Source organism: Tigriopus californicus, chromosome 8 (genome assembly GCF_007210705.1).
Source record: "Tigriopus californicus strain San Diego chromosome 8, Tcal_SD_v2.1, whole genome shotgun sequence".
NCBI classification, from domain to species: domain Eukaryota; kingdom Metazoa; phylum Arthropoda; class Copepoda; order Harpacticoida; family Harpacticidae; genus Tigriopus; species Tigriopus californicus.
In genome coordinates this window covers 10,067,413-10,082,458 of record NC_081447.1, presented here as the reverse complement: position 1 = coordinate 10,082,458, position 15,046 = coordinate 10,067,413, and the positions used below count along the sequence as shown (strand labels likewise).

General features: G+C 42.4%; 2 protein-coding genes across 3 annotated transcripts in view; both read right to left on the bottom strand.

Annotated features, from left to right (window-relative positions):
- Positions 1 to 15,046, bottom strand: part of LOC131884456 (uncharacterized) — a 41,034-nt gene that overhangs the window by 5,943 nt on the left and 20,045 nt on the right. For both annotated transcript variants that reach the window (XM_059232241.1, XM_059232242.1), the window contains exons 3-5: positions 11,693 to 12,536; positions 6,085 to 6,518; positions 26 to 526 (exon numbers count right to left, since the gene is read on the bottom strand). In XM_059232241.1, coding sequence (XP_059088224.1) covers positions 26 to 526; positions 6,085 to 6,518; positions 11,693 to 12,536 — 1,779 coding nt within the window. The remainder of the gene's footprint in view (positions 1 to 25; positions 527 to 6,084; positions 6,519 to 11,692; positions 12,537 to 15,046) is intronic.
- Positions 9,681 to 11,637, bottom strand: LOC131884468 (potassium voltage-gated channel protein Shab-like). The gene has a single exon (XM_059232259.1). It carries the CDS (start codon positions 11,194 to 11,196, stop codon positions 10,312 to 10,314), a length of 885 nt encoding a protein of 294 aa, XP_059088242.1. The 5' UTR covers positions 11,197 to 11,637; the 3' UTR covers positions 9,681 to 10,311.

The following is a 15,046-nucleotide window of genomic DNA, read 5'->3' as shown; positions in this document are numbered from 1 at the left end:
TGAAAGTAGTAACCCCAATCCTTACTTGTGTGAGCCTAGACCTTCTATGCTTGGGCTCAGACTCATCTTGGTAACGTTTTTCGCCTTCTTCAATGCAATCAGCCCAAGCTTCCAGTTCGTTGTCTGAGCTAAGACTTCGGGAAGCAATCCGTACTCGACGATGGTGATTGGCCGGACTGGCATTCCCTTTTGGACTAGCTGGAGAGCGTTTTCTGGGATCAAACAGGGTAGAAAAAACGCTGTTGCCATTGAACACGTTGTTACTAAAGCCACTAATGTTAACAGCCGGCATAGAACCATTTGCAGCCATTGAGCCTTTCGCGGCTAACTCTTCCAAGCCTGCCAAAGAGCCTTGGGAAGGATATGGATGGGTATTGCAACTCAAGAAAGTGTCCGAACTATCCAAACTGCTATACTGATCGGCCAGTTTATTTCCGTAGGACATCATTTCCATGGCCAAAGTTCCATCCACGGTCGAAATATTGATCACACTAGAGCTGTGCAAATCATATGGTCGAGGTGATTGCTGAAAAGGTGATAGGATGACATATTCTATTATTGTACATTCTTTCGATTCGTATAATTCGTTTGGTTAGTCAAGGACACTAAAGCACTCTTTAGAGTCCCTGGGTTAGTTATCAATCAATGCAAAAATTGGATCCCTGTTATTCCTAGATGTGAGGAAGTCTCCAGGTTTAATTACTATAATTCTGAAGACACTCGGTTGTTGAATCATAGACTTATAGATTTACGGACACAAATTAGGATTGACAAACTACAGGATTTCTATTCTCATGCAATTATGAAGTCGGTGCTGAGATCAACATAATATGGAAATTGATTATTATTTGTGTAATTTTTGTAGTGGTTCTCAATATCGTCGATGCGTGGCTTACATTTGCGTTTACTTTGTGTTCAGGCCAAAACGGTGAAAGAAGAAGTTCCATTTCTGCCAATTACTGCGCTTTGTATGAAAGTGAAGCCAGTATGATTAATTTGGATTTGCACACACAAACCTCCGTGTGATGGGGCTGAGGAAACCTGGTCTTACCTGTTCCAGTTTCTGAAGAGTGCAGGCCAATTGGGACCCAAACAGAGTCAGGCCCAGATCATGCCCAGATGTACGAAAAGTTGAAACTACTCAAATACGATAGTGAGACTTTGCCATGGATGGTATCAAATCTCAAGTACGTTGACGAAGGATAGGGATTGATTACAGGATGGGAAAAGGGAGCTCAAACTGCGTCATGATGTGTGTATATATGTGTGCGTTGCGTACTCGTGCATTACTGGCCCTATTTAGGGCAATTTATTCGTGCCGGAAAGGGCGGATCTCTAATTGTAGTGACGGTGAAGCATGGAGGGAGTGTCTTGCAAGGGTATCTCTTCTCCAGGAGGCAGCTGCTGAGCTTTCCCCCCACCAACCAGTGGAAGGTCAATGTTGCTGTCATAAAGCCGTTGTGTTCGGCCCATGCCTGGCTCGTGCGAATGGTGAGTCAATATCATAGGGTCCTGAAATTGCAGGTTAACAGATTACCCATGAAAATTCTGTCTCAGAACCCATGGCAGATGTAGAGCCCGGGTTGATTGTGTTCCTGTCGAGGACGATGTAGTACCAGTCGTCGTCGTCATAGTACTGAGGTGGTAGTGATAGCAATAGTAGTAGCGGTAAGATAAGTGCATAAGTTTAATGCACTTGTATTAGTCTCTAACCTAGAATTGTCGAACTGATGTGTCACAATTCAACAAGTGAGACGTCATGCTTGAGAGGCTGTTGCTTACTTGAACACACATTCAATATTTTTTTCCATAAATTTACAAAGAGTAACGAGGAACCTTTGCTGACAGTTTGTCCTACAATGTCCGGTTCCCAATTGTTTTACGCGAAGGTTCTGTTTCAAATTTGAGCTTTGTATTTCGATCTAATGTGGGTTGCAATCAAGGAAGAGGCATGACTTTAAAAGGCGTTTAAGGGTATAACGTGTAGGATAGTGATTGACGTACAGAAATTATTTGTTTTAGAGGTTTTAGTTCTGACTTTCTTGACTTCGAGGCCATTTTCCCATGAAATGAAAGGCACATCGAGGTAAGAAGATCTGTAGAAATGAATGCAATTAAAAACTTCACGACAGCCGAACAGGTACTGGATCAATTGCTTTGAAATGTTATTTCTGATGAGAAGGACAAATATCTGTTGTCTAACTCCAATTAAGCGAGCATGTGAGCTTCAAACTACAGATAAATGATTTTGATCAGAAGTCCACTAATCAAGGCAAAACATCGAATGACAATCAGGATGTCAAAAAAGGAGCTCCAAAAATATTTATGTTCATATTTTTCGCTTTGTAGCGTTGATGTGTTGAAAATTGTTCGTCTTTACCAGTAATCATTAGTTTGTGTCTGACTGACATCTTGCCAACATTTAGAAAAAAGTGGTATAATTTCTAGTGGCGTCTCCTTAATGATAAAAAAACATCACAGGTAATGAGTTGATGAAAAACTGTAAAATAGGTAGTTGATCTTTCCACTTTTGAAAACTTTGATACACTGAGCATCATTTTGTAGACTAAGAGTTTTGGCCAAGAACTTATGTTTTCCCCAAGACTCTTGCAGCCAGCCCCTTGATGGTCGAAATGATTGAGAATGAAACGAACGTTATGGACTTGTTACAGTCGAGTGCTCCCAACCTAATCAATATTTTCAATTCAATTGGTCGGGTGCCTCTGATCTGTTACATACTAGAAGCATATTACCTCAAAGGGGAAAGCTGTTCTTCGTGTCGTTAGTTAAATGGCGAAGAAAAACTAAGGTATTATGAGAACCTAAACACAAACGCATGAATATGTAACTTACATTATTGCCATTTCAAATCACACTGGAGCACCAACATCAGAATGTGCGTTTGATAAAATGCCAAGACTGCTAGTAGCACTTTTTCATTGGTATAAAAAAAGAATAACTTGGGAACAGAAAATATGTTTTAGGTCAAATAACTTTAGTTAATCTATTTAAATGCATTCAAAGTTGTCATTTTCTATAAGTTATTCATTCAAAACTCCTTATATACGTCATGCTCACTTGAATTTTTGTTTGTATGCTTTATGTAAATGCTGAGTTATAGAGTTAAAAGTTGTGTTTTGACATATTGATAAGTAAGTCTTATTTGCTCAAAGTTTTTTTAAAACCATGAATAGTAATTATTGGTAATTAAAACTTGCCCAAGATGTAAGTTGGCAATACTTCTTTCACAAACGTCAGTAATTGCACAAGCTTTTCATATTAGATTCTTTGAGCAACAGATGTCTTGTGACGCCAGAGCATATTTTTAGGTCACGAGTACTTTTGGGCCTTAGTATTCCTTCTTTAAAGCATAATTACGTTATGTTTCTTTAAATGCATCTTTTTTACTCATTTACGCGCATAAACATCAGACATTGCTTCAAAGCAGGGAAAAACTAGTTTTGGACTTTCGGTTACTTTGTTGTTTAGTTACACCTGATTTTTCACACGCAAACTAAGGTTTTTTGTCATTTTGTTACTTGTATTTTTCTTTTTTATCACCTTCATCGGGGTTAAAATAAGATAATAACGTCCATCGAAATGTAATGCGGCAATCCAATTTTCTGCTCTCCAATCTCCAATTTAAACGCTATCTTAATTTTTACTTTTTGCAAATATTAGTTCCTACATACTGGAAATTATTTTTCCAACGATAAGATAATTTGTTGAAATTCAATTTCATTCCTATAAAGATTATTAGTGATCAAACACAATAAGAAAACGTATCTTCTAAGTAAGGTTTCAATTAAGTTATCAATCATTTTTAGCTTTTTCTGCACGACATTAAAAGGTAATTCCTTTTTTTGCGTGGAGCAAACACCTGATGAGTGTTGAAGATCCCACCGTGATCAAGCATGTCATAACTATGTCGAGTTATAGTTTGTCAAAAATCACTGTTCGGTTATCGCCAAACGATTAGTTTTGAGGCTTTTATAGATTTCGAATTTCAAAGTAGAGAAAGTTTTGAAAACGTCTTAAGTTGATTATAAAGGACAGGTGGTGAGAAGATAGTGTGTTTTATTCGAAAAATCTGTTCGAGTTCAGATTTTCTTTAGTGCTAACAATGCACATGATGTTTTGAGTCAGAGTTTTCATGAGTTTTTTTTCTGTTGACCGACAATCCCTGGAAATCAATTTGGTCGCAAATGTTGGATCTTGACCTCCAAAGCAGACGAAAGAACAGAAACAACAAAACATGTTTGCCAAAAGTTCAAAGGGACCAAATTTGGGACATGCTTAAATGCCATATTTTAATCCTGCAAGCATTCTTCACTAAGAAGTGAAAGGAAGAGATATAAAAATTACGTATTAAGTAGCCATAAACTGGAAGAATATTTAGAAGGCTAGATCTTTTCAATTGTTACAAGTCCTTTTTTGGGATTTACAAAAGATTTCAGGCAAGTAGATACCGTAAAACTAATGTGTCAATAATGGCTCGACACAGACAACAACGAAATAGAAATGAAGGCCTTTCTGTACACGTTGGACTTGACATGAAGGGTGCAGTCAGAATACGGATCAACGAAAAGACAGGAAAACCCTACGACAAATGTGATATATGTTTAGACATATATGTTTAGAGCAACGGTTGTGAGTGCAAATTTCATTCAATTGAATTACAATGCGATGGTGAATAACACGAATGTAGCTTAATGAATAGGCACTATTTAGACTTTGATAAAACGACGAAGCAGCATGCAAGAAGCACTCCAATGATATCAATCTTGAGGAAAATAGACGGGTGTTGGAGAAGGAAATGAGATTTGGAAGCCAAGCCCTTGCCTTGATTGCGTAAAGAGTTTTTTCTTCTTTTAGAACTGTGTTCCTACCTATCACCTGGTCAAATAAAATGCTCTTCATCGCAATAGTAGTAAGGAAATCCACCCACATCAGAGCTAAGCAAACCAAAAATATCAGGGACACAATGGTTAATTTGATATCGGTTACTGCGTTTCAAACACGGAGCTTAAGCTGAGGTACGAGAAATTGGTACAAGAAGCCTTTGGAAATTTGGATGAAACACCAGTGATGAACACAAGGAGGGAGGTAGAACGTGATCTTAACAGATTGCTTACTACTGTTATTGCGGAATTGCGGAGTGGAAATGTTTGATGAGGACCTACACCGCATGACGGGATATCACAGAGGTCGACCTTGTTTGTCTTTGCAAAAACAGCACTCAAAAAGGCTAATAATACTGTCGAGTTGCTCGTCCTTCAAGTGGGCCTACAAGTGTAGAACAAATTTGTACAGGCTCATTAGTGAGTGGACTCGTTTCTGCTCTTGTTGAGGAATGAAGAACCTAATATCGTCAAGGAGTCTGTTCTACGTACACTAGGAAGTAATGAAGACTGATTGACATGCAAATGTTCATAAAGGGTCGCAATTGGGATTAATGTGATTCTGAGAAGGAGGTAAAGCTACCACTGGGTTGCACCATCCAGATGAGTGAGCTAGCACCCAAATGGATTCCACCTGTTTTCAATGAAACTAGCAGGGTAGTGGTTTGATTCATCGACATGAAAATGTGCGTGGTACGTTTGTAGAAACATCGTCTTGATTGATGTGGTGAGGGCGCTAAGTCTCTCTTTTGTCGCTTTTAGCAGTTTATACAACTGTAGTTTTAGATAGTGATACCCCTACTTTGTCTGTTTTTCAAGATATTTGACCACATAAGGTACCACCCGTTCATGCAATATTATTTTCTGGTTTGACACTACGTTCTACATTGCTTGGCTCAACGGTCATTCTGTACATGGACATTTCAATTTGGGAAACAACGAGACTAATACTACGAAGGACATGGGTAGTAGTAGTAGCAGTAGTAGGAGCAATGATTATATGTGTACGTAGTTTGCAGCCGGATCTTTCTATTGGAGTCTGGGAGTCTAAAGTGTTATCTAATATCTGATTTCGAATGCAAATTTAGACTCCAGATGCCTGATACAGCTACAATCATTACGACAGAGATGAAATGGAAAGTTTCTAGTGTAGACGGATCATTTCATGCAACTAAGATCATACCATAGATTTTTTGTTGGGTGTAGAAAGTTCATTGAGCACTTTTTGGGTCCTGGACGAATGTTGCTGAGATGGGTGGTCACCTTGAATGGGCATATCCAATATATGAGGCTGAAAACTCCCACCATTGGGAGGCCCGGGTCCATCATGGCCCAGACCCGAAATGGGACCTCGGTGCCCAATTGCGGAATGCTTTTGGAGTTGAGTACTGGATGGGACATCTGACGAGGGAGGATTGGGACGTGGTGGGGCACCGCCTCCGGGAAGGGCACGGAAAGTTGGCCCCTGCCCACCATGGTTGGTCTCACCGATACGGTGATCATGGAGCCGATAACAGCCCGTGCCAGTCTGACCATGATGTCGGGGAACCACGGTGAGATCGCCCTCGGGATCCATGTCAATCTCTAGCTGACTACCCATGACGGACATGTTACGACCTATCGAGGGAAGAGTAGGAAGAACTCGGTAAGATGGACTCCCAATAGAGTCAATTCGTTAGTACGGACAAAATCGCTCTTGGCTAAACTAGGTTACTTTCATCACGACAAACACACACACTGAATAGGGATGAAGTTGGAATGTTATATCAATCGATGGGCCTCATCGAGCATTAAATAACATAGCAATTTGTGCTACTGTGCACACAATTAAGTTCAGAGGACAACTAGATGTAAGTCATGCATGCTGGGACAAATCGAGCCCTCTTCTGGAATAAACATGAATCTTTGGAGTTGGGTGTATTAATCCCAAACCGATCGATACGCGTAAAGAAAAGGTCCTTGACTGGATAGTGAGAAAATCACAAAACGGATTCGACACATTCTAAAATATGACGCAAATCACTAAGATAAGACACGCCTCCTAGTTTAATCTGATACAAAAAGACGAGTGAATCTTACAAATTAACACAATGATCTTCCCTAAGGGTCTCCTAGGTATGTATGTCTTTATGCAGCTGACTTCAGCAGCGACTAAACTACGGTTGGACGGGATGACAATAGAAGAAAAATGAAGGCACGTGGCAGGACGTGTCTGACTGGAAGGAAGGACATTACTAACCTGAATAAAGCCCTTTTTGTCGCCGCTTTTTGAAGAGCGTTCACAAAAGCTAATGCTTGCCGAAAGAAACGGCAACTAACTTTGAATTTGACTTGTGATTGAAGTGAACATCGAAAGCTTTTGCGTAATCGGAAAAATCAAAACAATGCTCCTCTGCTTGTGCCTTGTGAGTCACATTGACCGCGTAGCTTTGACCGAATACAGCCAAATTTCAGAGTGATATCTTGATGTTTTGCTTTCTTTTAAAAGTGAAAACACGACTGACTGGAATCTACCTATTTCTTTATTAATTGGATGTTGCATTTGCATAGGTACATGACGATTTGATATGGCTGCGTAATATTTGAAACGATGGGGGTGAATCATTTTAACTGCTGAATCGTCCTTGATCAGGAAGACTGGACCTGTTAAGCCCAAACTTCGTCTAGTGGAGGCCATAGGCCCATAACCTGTATGTCCACATCCAACGGCTGAAAAATAAAGGTCTGCTTGGTACCAAAATGACTGGCAACAGCGATATCAGGGCTGACAAGGCCATAAATACTAGAGGCTTAGTTAGTGACACTAATGCATCCATCAAGTCTAGCACATTCAGCCATTAATTCGAATTCGTTAAACTCGTGGGGAAGACCTCCAATCCTAAGTCAGCCTTGTTTTGATCAAGGAATCCCCGCTTATCGCCAGCACCTTTTAAAAAACAAGGGTGGATTTCGCTTTCTCCCTCTTCAGAAGAAAAATAACGGAACTGACTTGAAATCAAAATAAAGTCAAAAAATAGAAAGAAAAGAAATGGAGTAATGGTTTGAAATACTACACTTTTTGCCAACAATTGCTTTGTTCTCAATATCTTGGAAGAAGAGGTGATTGATAGATTTCCTTGTAAGGCCTTGGCCGAACTGATGACTTCCTGCAGTCTCTTCCGATACTTTTGGAGTTCCTCCTAGATTACCTTCTCTCTCATCTACGGAGGAATCGCCGTTCGTCGCGGAGCCAGGTCAGAAGCCTGTGTCTGATACAGACAAACTTGGGTTCCCTCTGGATCCCAATTTCTGTCTCGTTTTTCTCCCCCTCCTTCCGAGTTATCCCCAAGATGGGAAATGGGAAGCCGCTATCTTTGCCTCGGGTAAAAGACTAGGCTCTCTTCGCTCGAGGTTCGAGCCTCGAGCTCGTCATCAGGGAATGCCAGGGCAAGGAAGAAGCAACCTCGTTCCCCTCCACTTTCCAAAGGCCGTGCATCGAGAGTAGAGACCCAGAAGGCAGGCCCAAACCCCACTTTTCATTGGGATCCTTTTCTGACTCTGAAGACCTCTCAGTCTCAACACCATGGCAGTTGGGTTTGATGGTCATAATGCATCTCCATGGGAGGAAGGCTTTACAAGCCTTTGATAAATGACCGCTCATATGAACCAGTTCCAAGTTTGAATCCGTCTTCACAAGAGGAAAATACCCAAAGGTGTTGTTCGTCGGCGCTTTATTACCCCTCCACCTTTGAGTTTTGCCAGAACGGCAAGACTATTTACGGTCCAGGACTAATGGTTTGAAACTTGTGGTCTTCGGACAAGTTCTCCACCATACGTCAATAGTCTACCCATGCAGATGTGTTTCTGTTGAACCTCTTCATGCCTGTCATTAGGAATCGTGTTCATCACAATATGAGGCTCTACTGATGCTGAGAACCCAAGACTTTTTAGGGTGGGTGGTAATCGTCAGATTCAGGGCGCTATGAGCCTGAATGGTGGGTACATTGTTGTGCGAAAGCATTTTGGAAGACCGAGGCCGATGCAGTAAACGGTAGGGACGAAGCAGAAGCAGAAGAAGATAAAGGCATTCATATCAATAAACGTAATATTCTCTGAATGGACATGTCGATAATGGCTCTGAGCGTGTGTTTGATCCTGTGCCAAAGGAAACAATGATGATATCTTTTTCTCTTTCTCACGCACACTGATACCATTTGCCTTGAGGAGCCACTTGCGAATGAAGATATACGAGTAGATAAACGCCGAGGTCTACTACACCCTGACACCGAAATTCGTTCCGATTGGATTTTAAATCATATTAATTATTCGCCTTGGTATGTTGTTTAACGTCTTTTGGGAGCATTTCTATTCATGCCATTTCGAGCTTCTCGCAGGAGGAGCCCATTTGTGATTGTGTAGCAAGTAAATTGACAAGAGATTGTATCAAGATTAGCGATTTACTTTCGGTCAAGTTCAACTTGGGGAATTCCCTGGTCACCCTCATTCCCTGCTAAATAATGAGAAATGACCGAAATTTTTGGCAATGATCGGAAATGGGTATTGGTAATAGTCATATCCGAATCAAACCTAAATGAACGATTTGAATTGTCTCAAAAAAGAAATTGTTCCAGAATTACAATAGTGCAAGGCCACTGAATAAGTTTTTAAATTTTCACTGGACAAGGTAAGCACTGTAATTGCAATATTAACAAGAGCGGCAACGACAAGCGGAAGGAATTTATGTGTCAGGGTGTACTAGTCCACTGATTGAGTGGTAATATCTACAATTAATACGAAAAGAACGCTCAACACATGTTGTTATTTTAAGAAAATCGCGATGACATATAGAAAACGAATTGAATCTTGTAAGACTTTCGATGAGTATGTGTGTAACAGCCAATTTTGTTCATTTTGTATCCATGGACATCAACAGGGTGACCTGTCGGTTTCTTGAGCAAAACAACAAGAATCAAATCAAGTAAGAAGAAGGTCACATGATTTTGATGGGAGTAGGTCCTTATGATGCTGTTGATCCAAATTCAGAAGTTACCCGGCCAGGGAAAAGACCGAAACACGCACTCGGAACAGAAACTGTTACTTTCTTTTTTTCTCTCCTTCTCTCACTCAATAGCTAAGTCAGCCAGACAGGCAGGCAGGCAGGCATTCAGGCAGGCAAGCACTCGCTCACAAGTTCATTAGTTGATCACATTTATCACAATCAAAGGCCATTAGTAAAAGGGAAAAGGGAGTCCTTAATGGAAAAACGTCATTCCGGAATTTAAAGACACGGATGAAGCTATCAGGTTGTCCTTTTGGAGTGAGTTTGGCTGGGATTCGTTGCTCTGGTTTTGGTCGTCGTCGTTATTGTTGTCATCATCGTCTTCATGATATTCAAGTGTTAGTCACTGCATCCTTCGTTATGGCCGTCTGATCAGGCCTGTGAGATGTGTGTTGGCGAGGAGGTCGATGTCGTCGACGGGCTCATCGAGGTGGAAACCGCTTGGTAAACTTTTGTGCCAATTTGGATTGACCTCTTTCGAGCATCCCTCGTCGTCGACCCGGCCCCTCGGTCTTCGGTGGGGGGAGAATCTTTACCTTGTTCGTTGATGACGTCAGCCAAAGCCATGCTTTTCATGAGATTGTCCCGGAGATTGATGTCTCTTGAGGTAACGATGCTTCCGCTCCGTTTGGCCTTCTCGAGCGTCTCCCTCCTTTTCAATGCCTTCTCACGTCGCATCTGGTTCTTGTAGAATTCGGCAAAGTTGTTCACAATGATTGGAATGGGTAAAGCAATCACAAGCACGCCACAGATACAGCAGATTGTACCGACACACTTGCCGATGATGGTGTGGGGGATCATGTCACCGTATCCCACGGTGGTCATGGTGATGGCCGCCCACCAGAAGGTGGCTGGAATACTCGTGAACAAGGTGTCCTCTTCGTCCCGCTCGGCAAAGTAGGCTAGACTGGAGAAGATGAGCACGCCCATAGCCAGGAATAGAAGGAGCAGACCGAGCTCTTTGTACGAGTTTCGAATGGTGAAGCCTAAGCTCTGAAGGCCTGTGCTATGTCTAGCCAATTTGAGGATCCGAAGCACTCGCATAATCCTGAAGATCTGAACCAGGCGTCTCACCTCTTGAAAAGATTCGGACGAACGGTTGGATTCGATGAGGAACAATGAGAGGAAGTAGGGGAGAATGGCCAATAAGTCGATAATATTCAGACCTCCTTTGAAGAACTCCCATTTGTTAGGGCTACTAGCAAACCTGAGAACATACTCTAATGTGAACCAAGTAATACAGATGGCTTCGACCATGGCCAAATGCTCGTTATCTGTGGGGTTGCCTTCTTGGTCGATACTTTGAAACTCGGGGAGAGTGTTTAGAGTCAGGGCAATGGTGGACACCACAATAAATGTAATGCTCACAGTAGCTACCACCTAGAATGAAATAAAAACACAAAAGGAAATCATAAGCAATAACGAAAAAAAAACAGATCTGAAAGGGAAAAAAGAAGAAAAATATGCAAAATAGGATCCAAATGAAAAGGAAAAGAAAGGATGAATTTTGTTTGTCGACATTCACCAACAGTTCCCCCTTAACACAGAAATGAGCTAAGATTAGTGATAGGATTATCGTTGTTATTTTCACCCTTGTTACCGCAACCTAAATCGATCTTAAATCTAGATATACATTGATGCCATGAAAAGGAAAGGGCTGGGTGGGGTATTACCCAAAATAGGGTTCAATTCGTTATGTCCTTATCTCCTAGAATTCATTTGGAAGTGGCTGGCTTGAAAGTTATCTTCTTACCTGCGTCCACAATGACATCCACCAGATCCATACTTTTGGCGAAGGCATCCCTCAGGTTGACATGGTGAAAGGCCACTATGGCTCCTTCTCGCCGGGCTCTCTCGAGGGCCTCTTTTCGTTTCACAGCCTTTTCTCTGCGCATTTCATTTTTATAAAAGGCGGCAAAATTATTGACAATGATGGGAATAGGCAGTGCAATGACCAATACGCCGCAAACTGCACACATAGAGCCGACAATCTTGCCGAGGAACGTGGTGGGCGAGATGTCCCCGTATCCGACGGTACACATGGTGATGATGGCCCACCAAAAGGTCTCGGGGATGCTATGGAAAGCCGTGTCCTCCTCGTCCTTTTCGGCAAAGTAACACAGACTCGAGAAGATCAGCACCCCCATGGCTAGGAAGAGCATGAGCAGGCCCAGCTCTTTGTAGCTGTTTTTCAAAGTAAAACCTAAGCTCTGCAGACCCGTGGAGTGCCTGGCCAATTTGAAGATCCGAAGAATCCTCATGATTCGAAAAACTTGGACAATTCTGCGCACATCTTCAAACCCTTGGGAGTTCTGGTTCGACTCCATGATGAACAAGGACAAGAAGTAGGGCATGATGGCCAGAACATCTATCACATTCATAGCACCCTTGACAAACTGCCATTTGTCAGGAGAGGCGGCAAACCGAATGACGTACTCCAAGGTGAACCAGGTGATGCACACCGCTTCCACCATGGCCAGTTTGGGATTGTCAATGGGGTTGCCGAACTGGTCCTCAGCGGCAACGGCAGGAATTGTGTTCAGGGTTAGTGCAATAGTGGACATGATAATGAAAGAAATGGATATCACTGCCACAACCTGAAATTAAACGAGGGTTAGTCCAAGAGCCAGACAGCAAACGTCTCTCACAACAACGCTTCTTAATTCAAGCATCAACAATAATAATAATAACAACAACAACAACAACAACAACAACAACTGTCCGCAACCATTCAGCCTTAGGCAGAATCGCGTATTGTGCGAATGCATCCCAATTAAAACGACTAAATGTTAAGCATCATCCATACTTGAATATTTTCTTTCCGTTCCTTGGCTCTCAGCAGGAAAACTACGTTCAATGCAGCACAGGCCTTGGCCTCAATGAACAAATAAGCCTCCCTGGGCCAAGGGAAAAGAACTCGGGTCTTTCTTTGAGGTGAGTGGCTCTGGTTTTCTTTGTTCCATGATGGGATGCTCGAAACATCCAGTCATGCCTGAGTTGATGATGAAGAGGGTAAAAAGAACCAAAGAAGCGTAGCATTGGCCCAAGACCCCCAACACCCGTTGGGTGAGTTCCTTTTTTGCTTCGTTTCTTTAGAAGTTGTTGAATTCCTCTCAGCCGCAGTGGCCGGGAACTTAACACACCGCTGTATTCCAAAGCTCCCTCAACAACAAAGGAAAGTGCTGTCCCTTTCTCTTGAATGTCGGTTGTGGTGAGAACATGAAATGAACATTCCGGGCACTGCCCTGTTTCCATTTTCGTGCAAGGTACGTCGGTTGGTCATCCGTGGTATTCACAACGCGTTACACTCCTAGCGTATGGGCTTTCTTGATTGGGCGAAAGCCACACAAGCCGAGCAGCAAGGAGTAAAAGTGAAAAAAAAAACTTTGAGCCCAACCAAAGGAGTGGAGGAGTACGTTGGTGCTCCAACGAGAATAAGAATAACGGTACCCACTCAACCAACGACCGCAGCAACAACAATATCAACAACAACTTCACCATCACCCATCAACATCAATACGATGCTTTTTGTAACACACGGAAACATGCCACACGAAAGCAAGCATTACGATAAGCTCTTGGGTGAATCCACTTTTCCACATGCTCTACGTTCAATATGATTAGAAGCAACCGCAAAGACAGAGGGTCCAAAAGACGATCTGAGCAACTGTGCTAAGAAAGAAGACAAGGAATAGATAATGAGGAAACCGACTAGGGTCATCTTTCCTCCAGCTGTCTTGCCACTCTGAACGAATCACTTTTTCACCACAACCCATTTTCGGGAGCAAACAAGAAGGAGATAAACCTGAATATACGTATTCACTACGCATGTTGGGACGAAACAGCGTTTGAAGATAAAACCCGGAAGGAAAAATAAAGAGGGAAAACCATGCCCGGATCTCAAGGGACCATTCCCATCACAGTTATAGCCACATAAGGAAGAATATTAGACCACCAAAAGGAAGAGCACAAAGAAGACGAAGACGAAGGAAGCAAGTCGGTCAGTTTAGACGAAAAGTCATTTTACAGAGTATGGTCATTGCAACACCCCATTCACCTAAGACAAGTTCTATGCATGGACCTATCCACACCAGCCACTCTTTCTCCTACAACTCCCATCAATCTGAAAGAGTGGAGTGAAGGAAGAATGACTGGCGTGGAACGAGCCCGACTTGCACCCATGGGGAAAAAGAATCGTGGTGGACACGAGCAGTCTGAGGTTGAGGAGCTGAGATCATTCGCCTAAATGGTTTGGATTCCATTCGGAGTAGCCAACATCAAGCTCAAACTACTGGGGAAAGTATACTGGTAGAAAGTTTATTTTGAGTATTTTTCGAGAGAACCCCCCCCCCCTCCTAACCTCAGTTACCCCAGTCAGAGAGTAAGCAATGAAGTAAACGCTTGACCCACAACCTGAAAGCACACTTAAGATCTAAAAGTCACGATTAGTAGTTGTACTTGCACTCGCACGTACTTAGTTTGAACACAGTATTTATCGTTTTTGTATCAATGGAGATAGAGTTTCACAAACTAAGGAGCCAAGGGGGTGGGTGGAATAGCCCTTGGGTCATATGTTTTTGTTGTAGTACAAAAAGTGTAAGTAGTTGCATATCCAAGTTTTTGCAAAGTCAATGCCCTCCAACTCATTTTAGAACATCGTTGAACCATGTGTGCTTCTAATCCCCACTCTCCGTTAGATTTCAGGAGCCTAAAAAATCACCGAAATTGGACCAAGGAGAGTGGGGTCGAGAAAAGGGGAACAAGGGAATGAAGAGGAGGACGCAGAGGACGTAGAGGACGCAGAGGAGTCAGATGAGCCAGAGGAGGAACAGGAAAAGGAGGTGGAGTAGTCAATAAAAGTGGAAGGATCCCTTCCAAAGTCTGGTACGACTCCTAGTCCTGCCTGAGGTCTGAATGAATCCTGGAATTTGTTTGAAACGAGGTGGTGGTCTGGACCTTCGTCGTTTGACTGAACCACCCAGAACTCCCTTGGAAAGCAAAGACGATTCGTCTCCCTAACTACTGTACTGGGCTCTTTCAAGTTGGATTTTGTTGCAATGCTGATTTGCGGGGGCCAGATTCCGGGTAAACTTTGCTCATTTAAGTA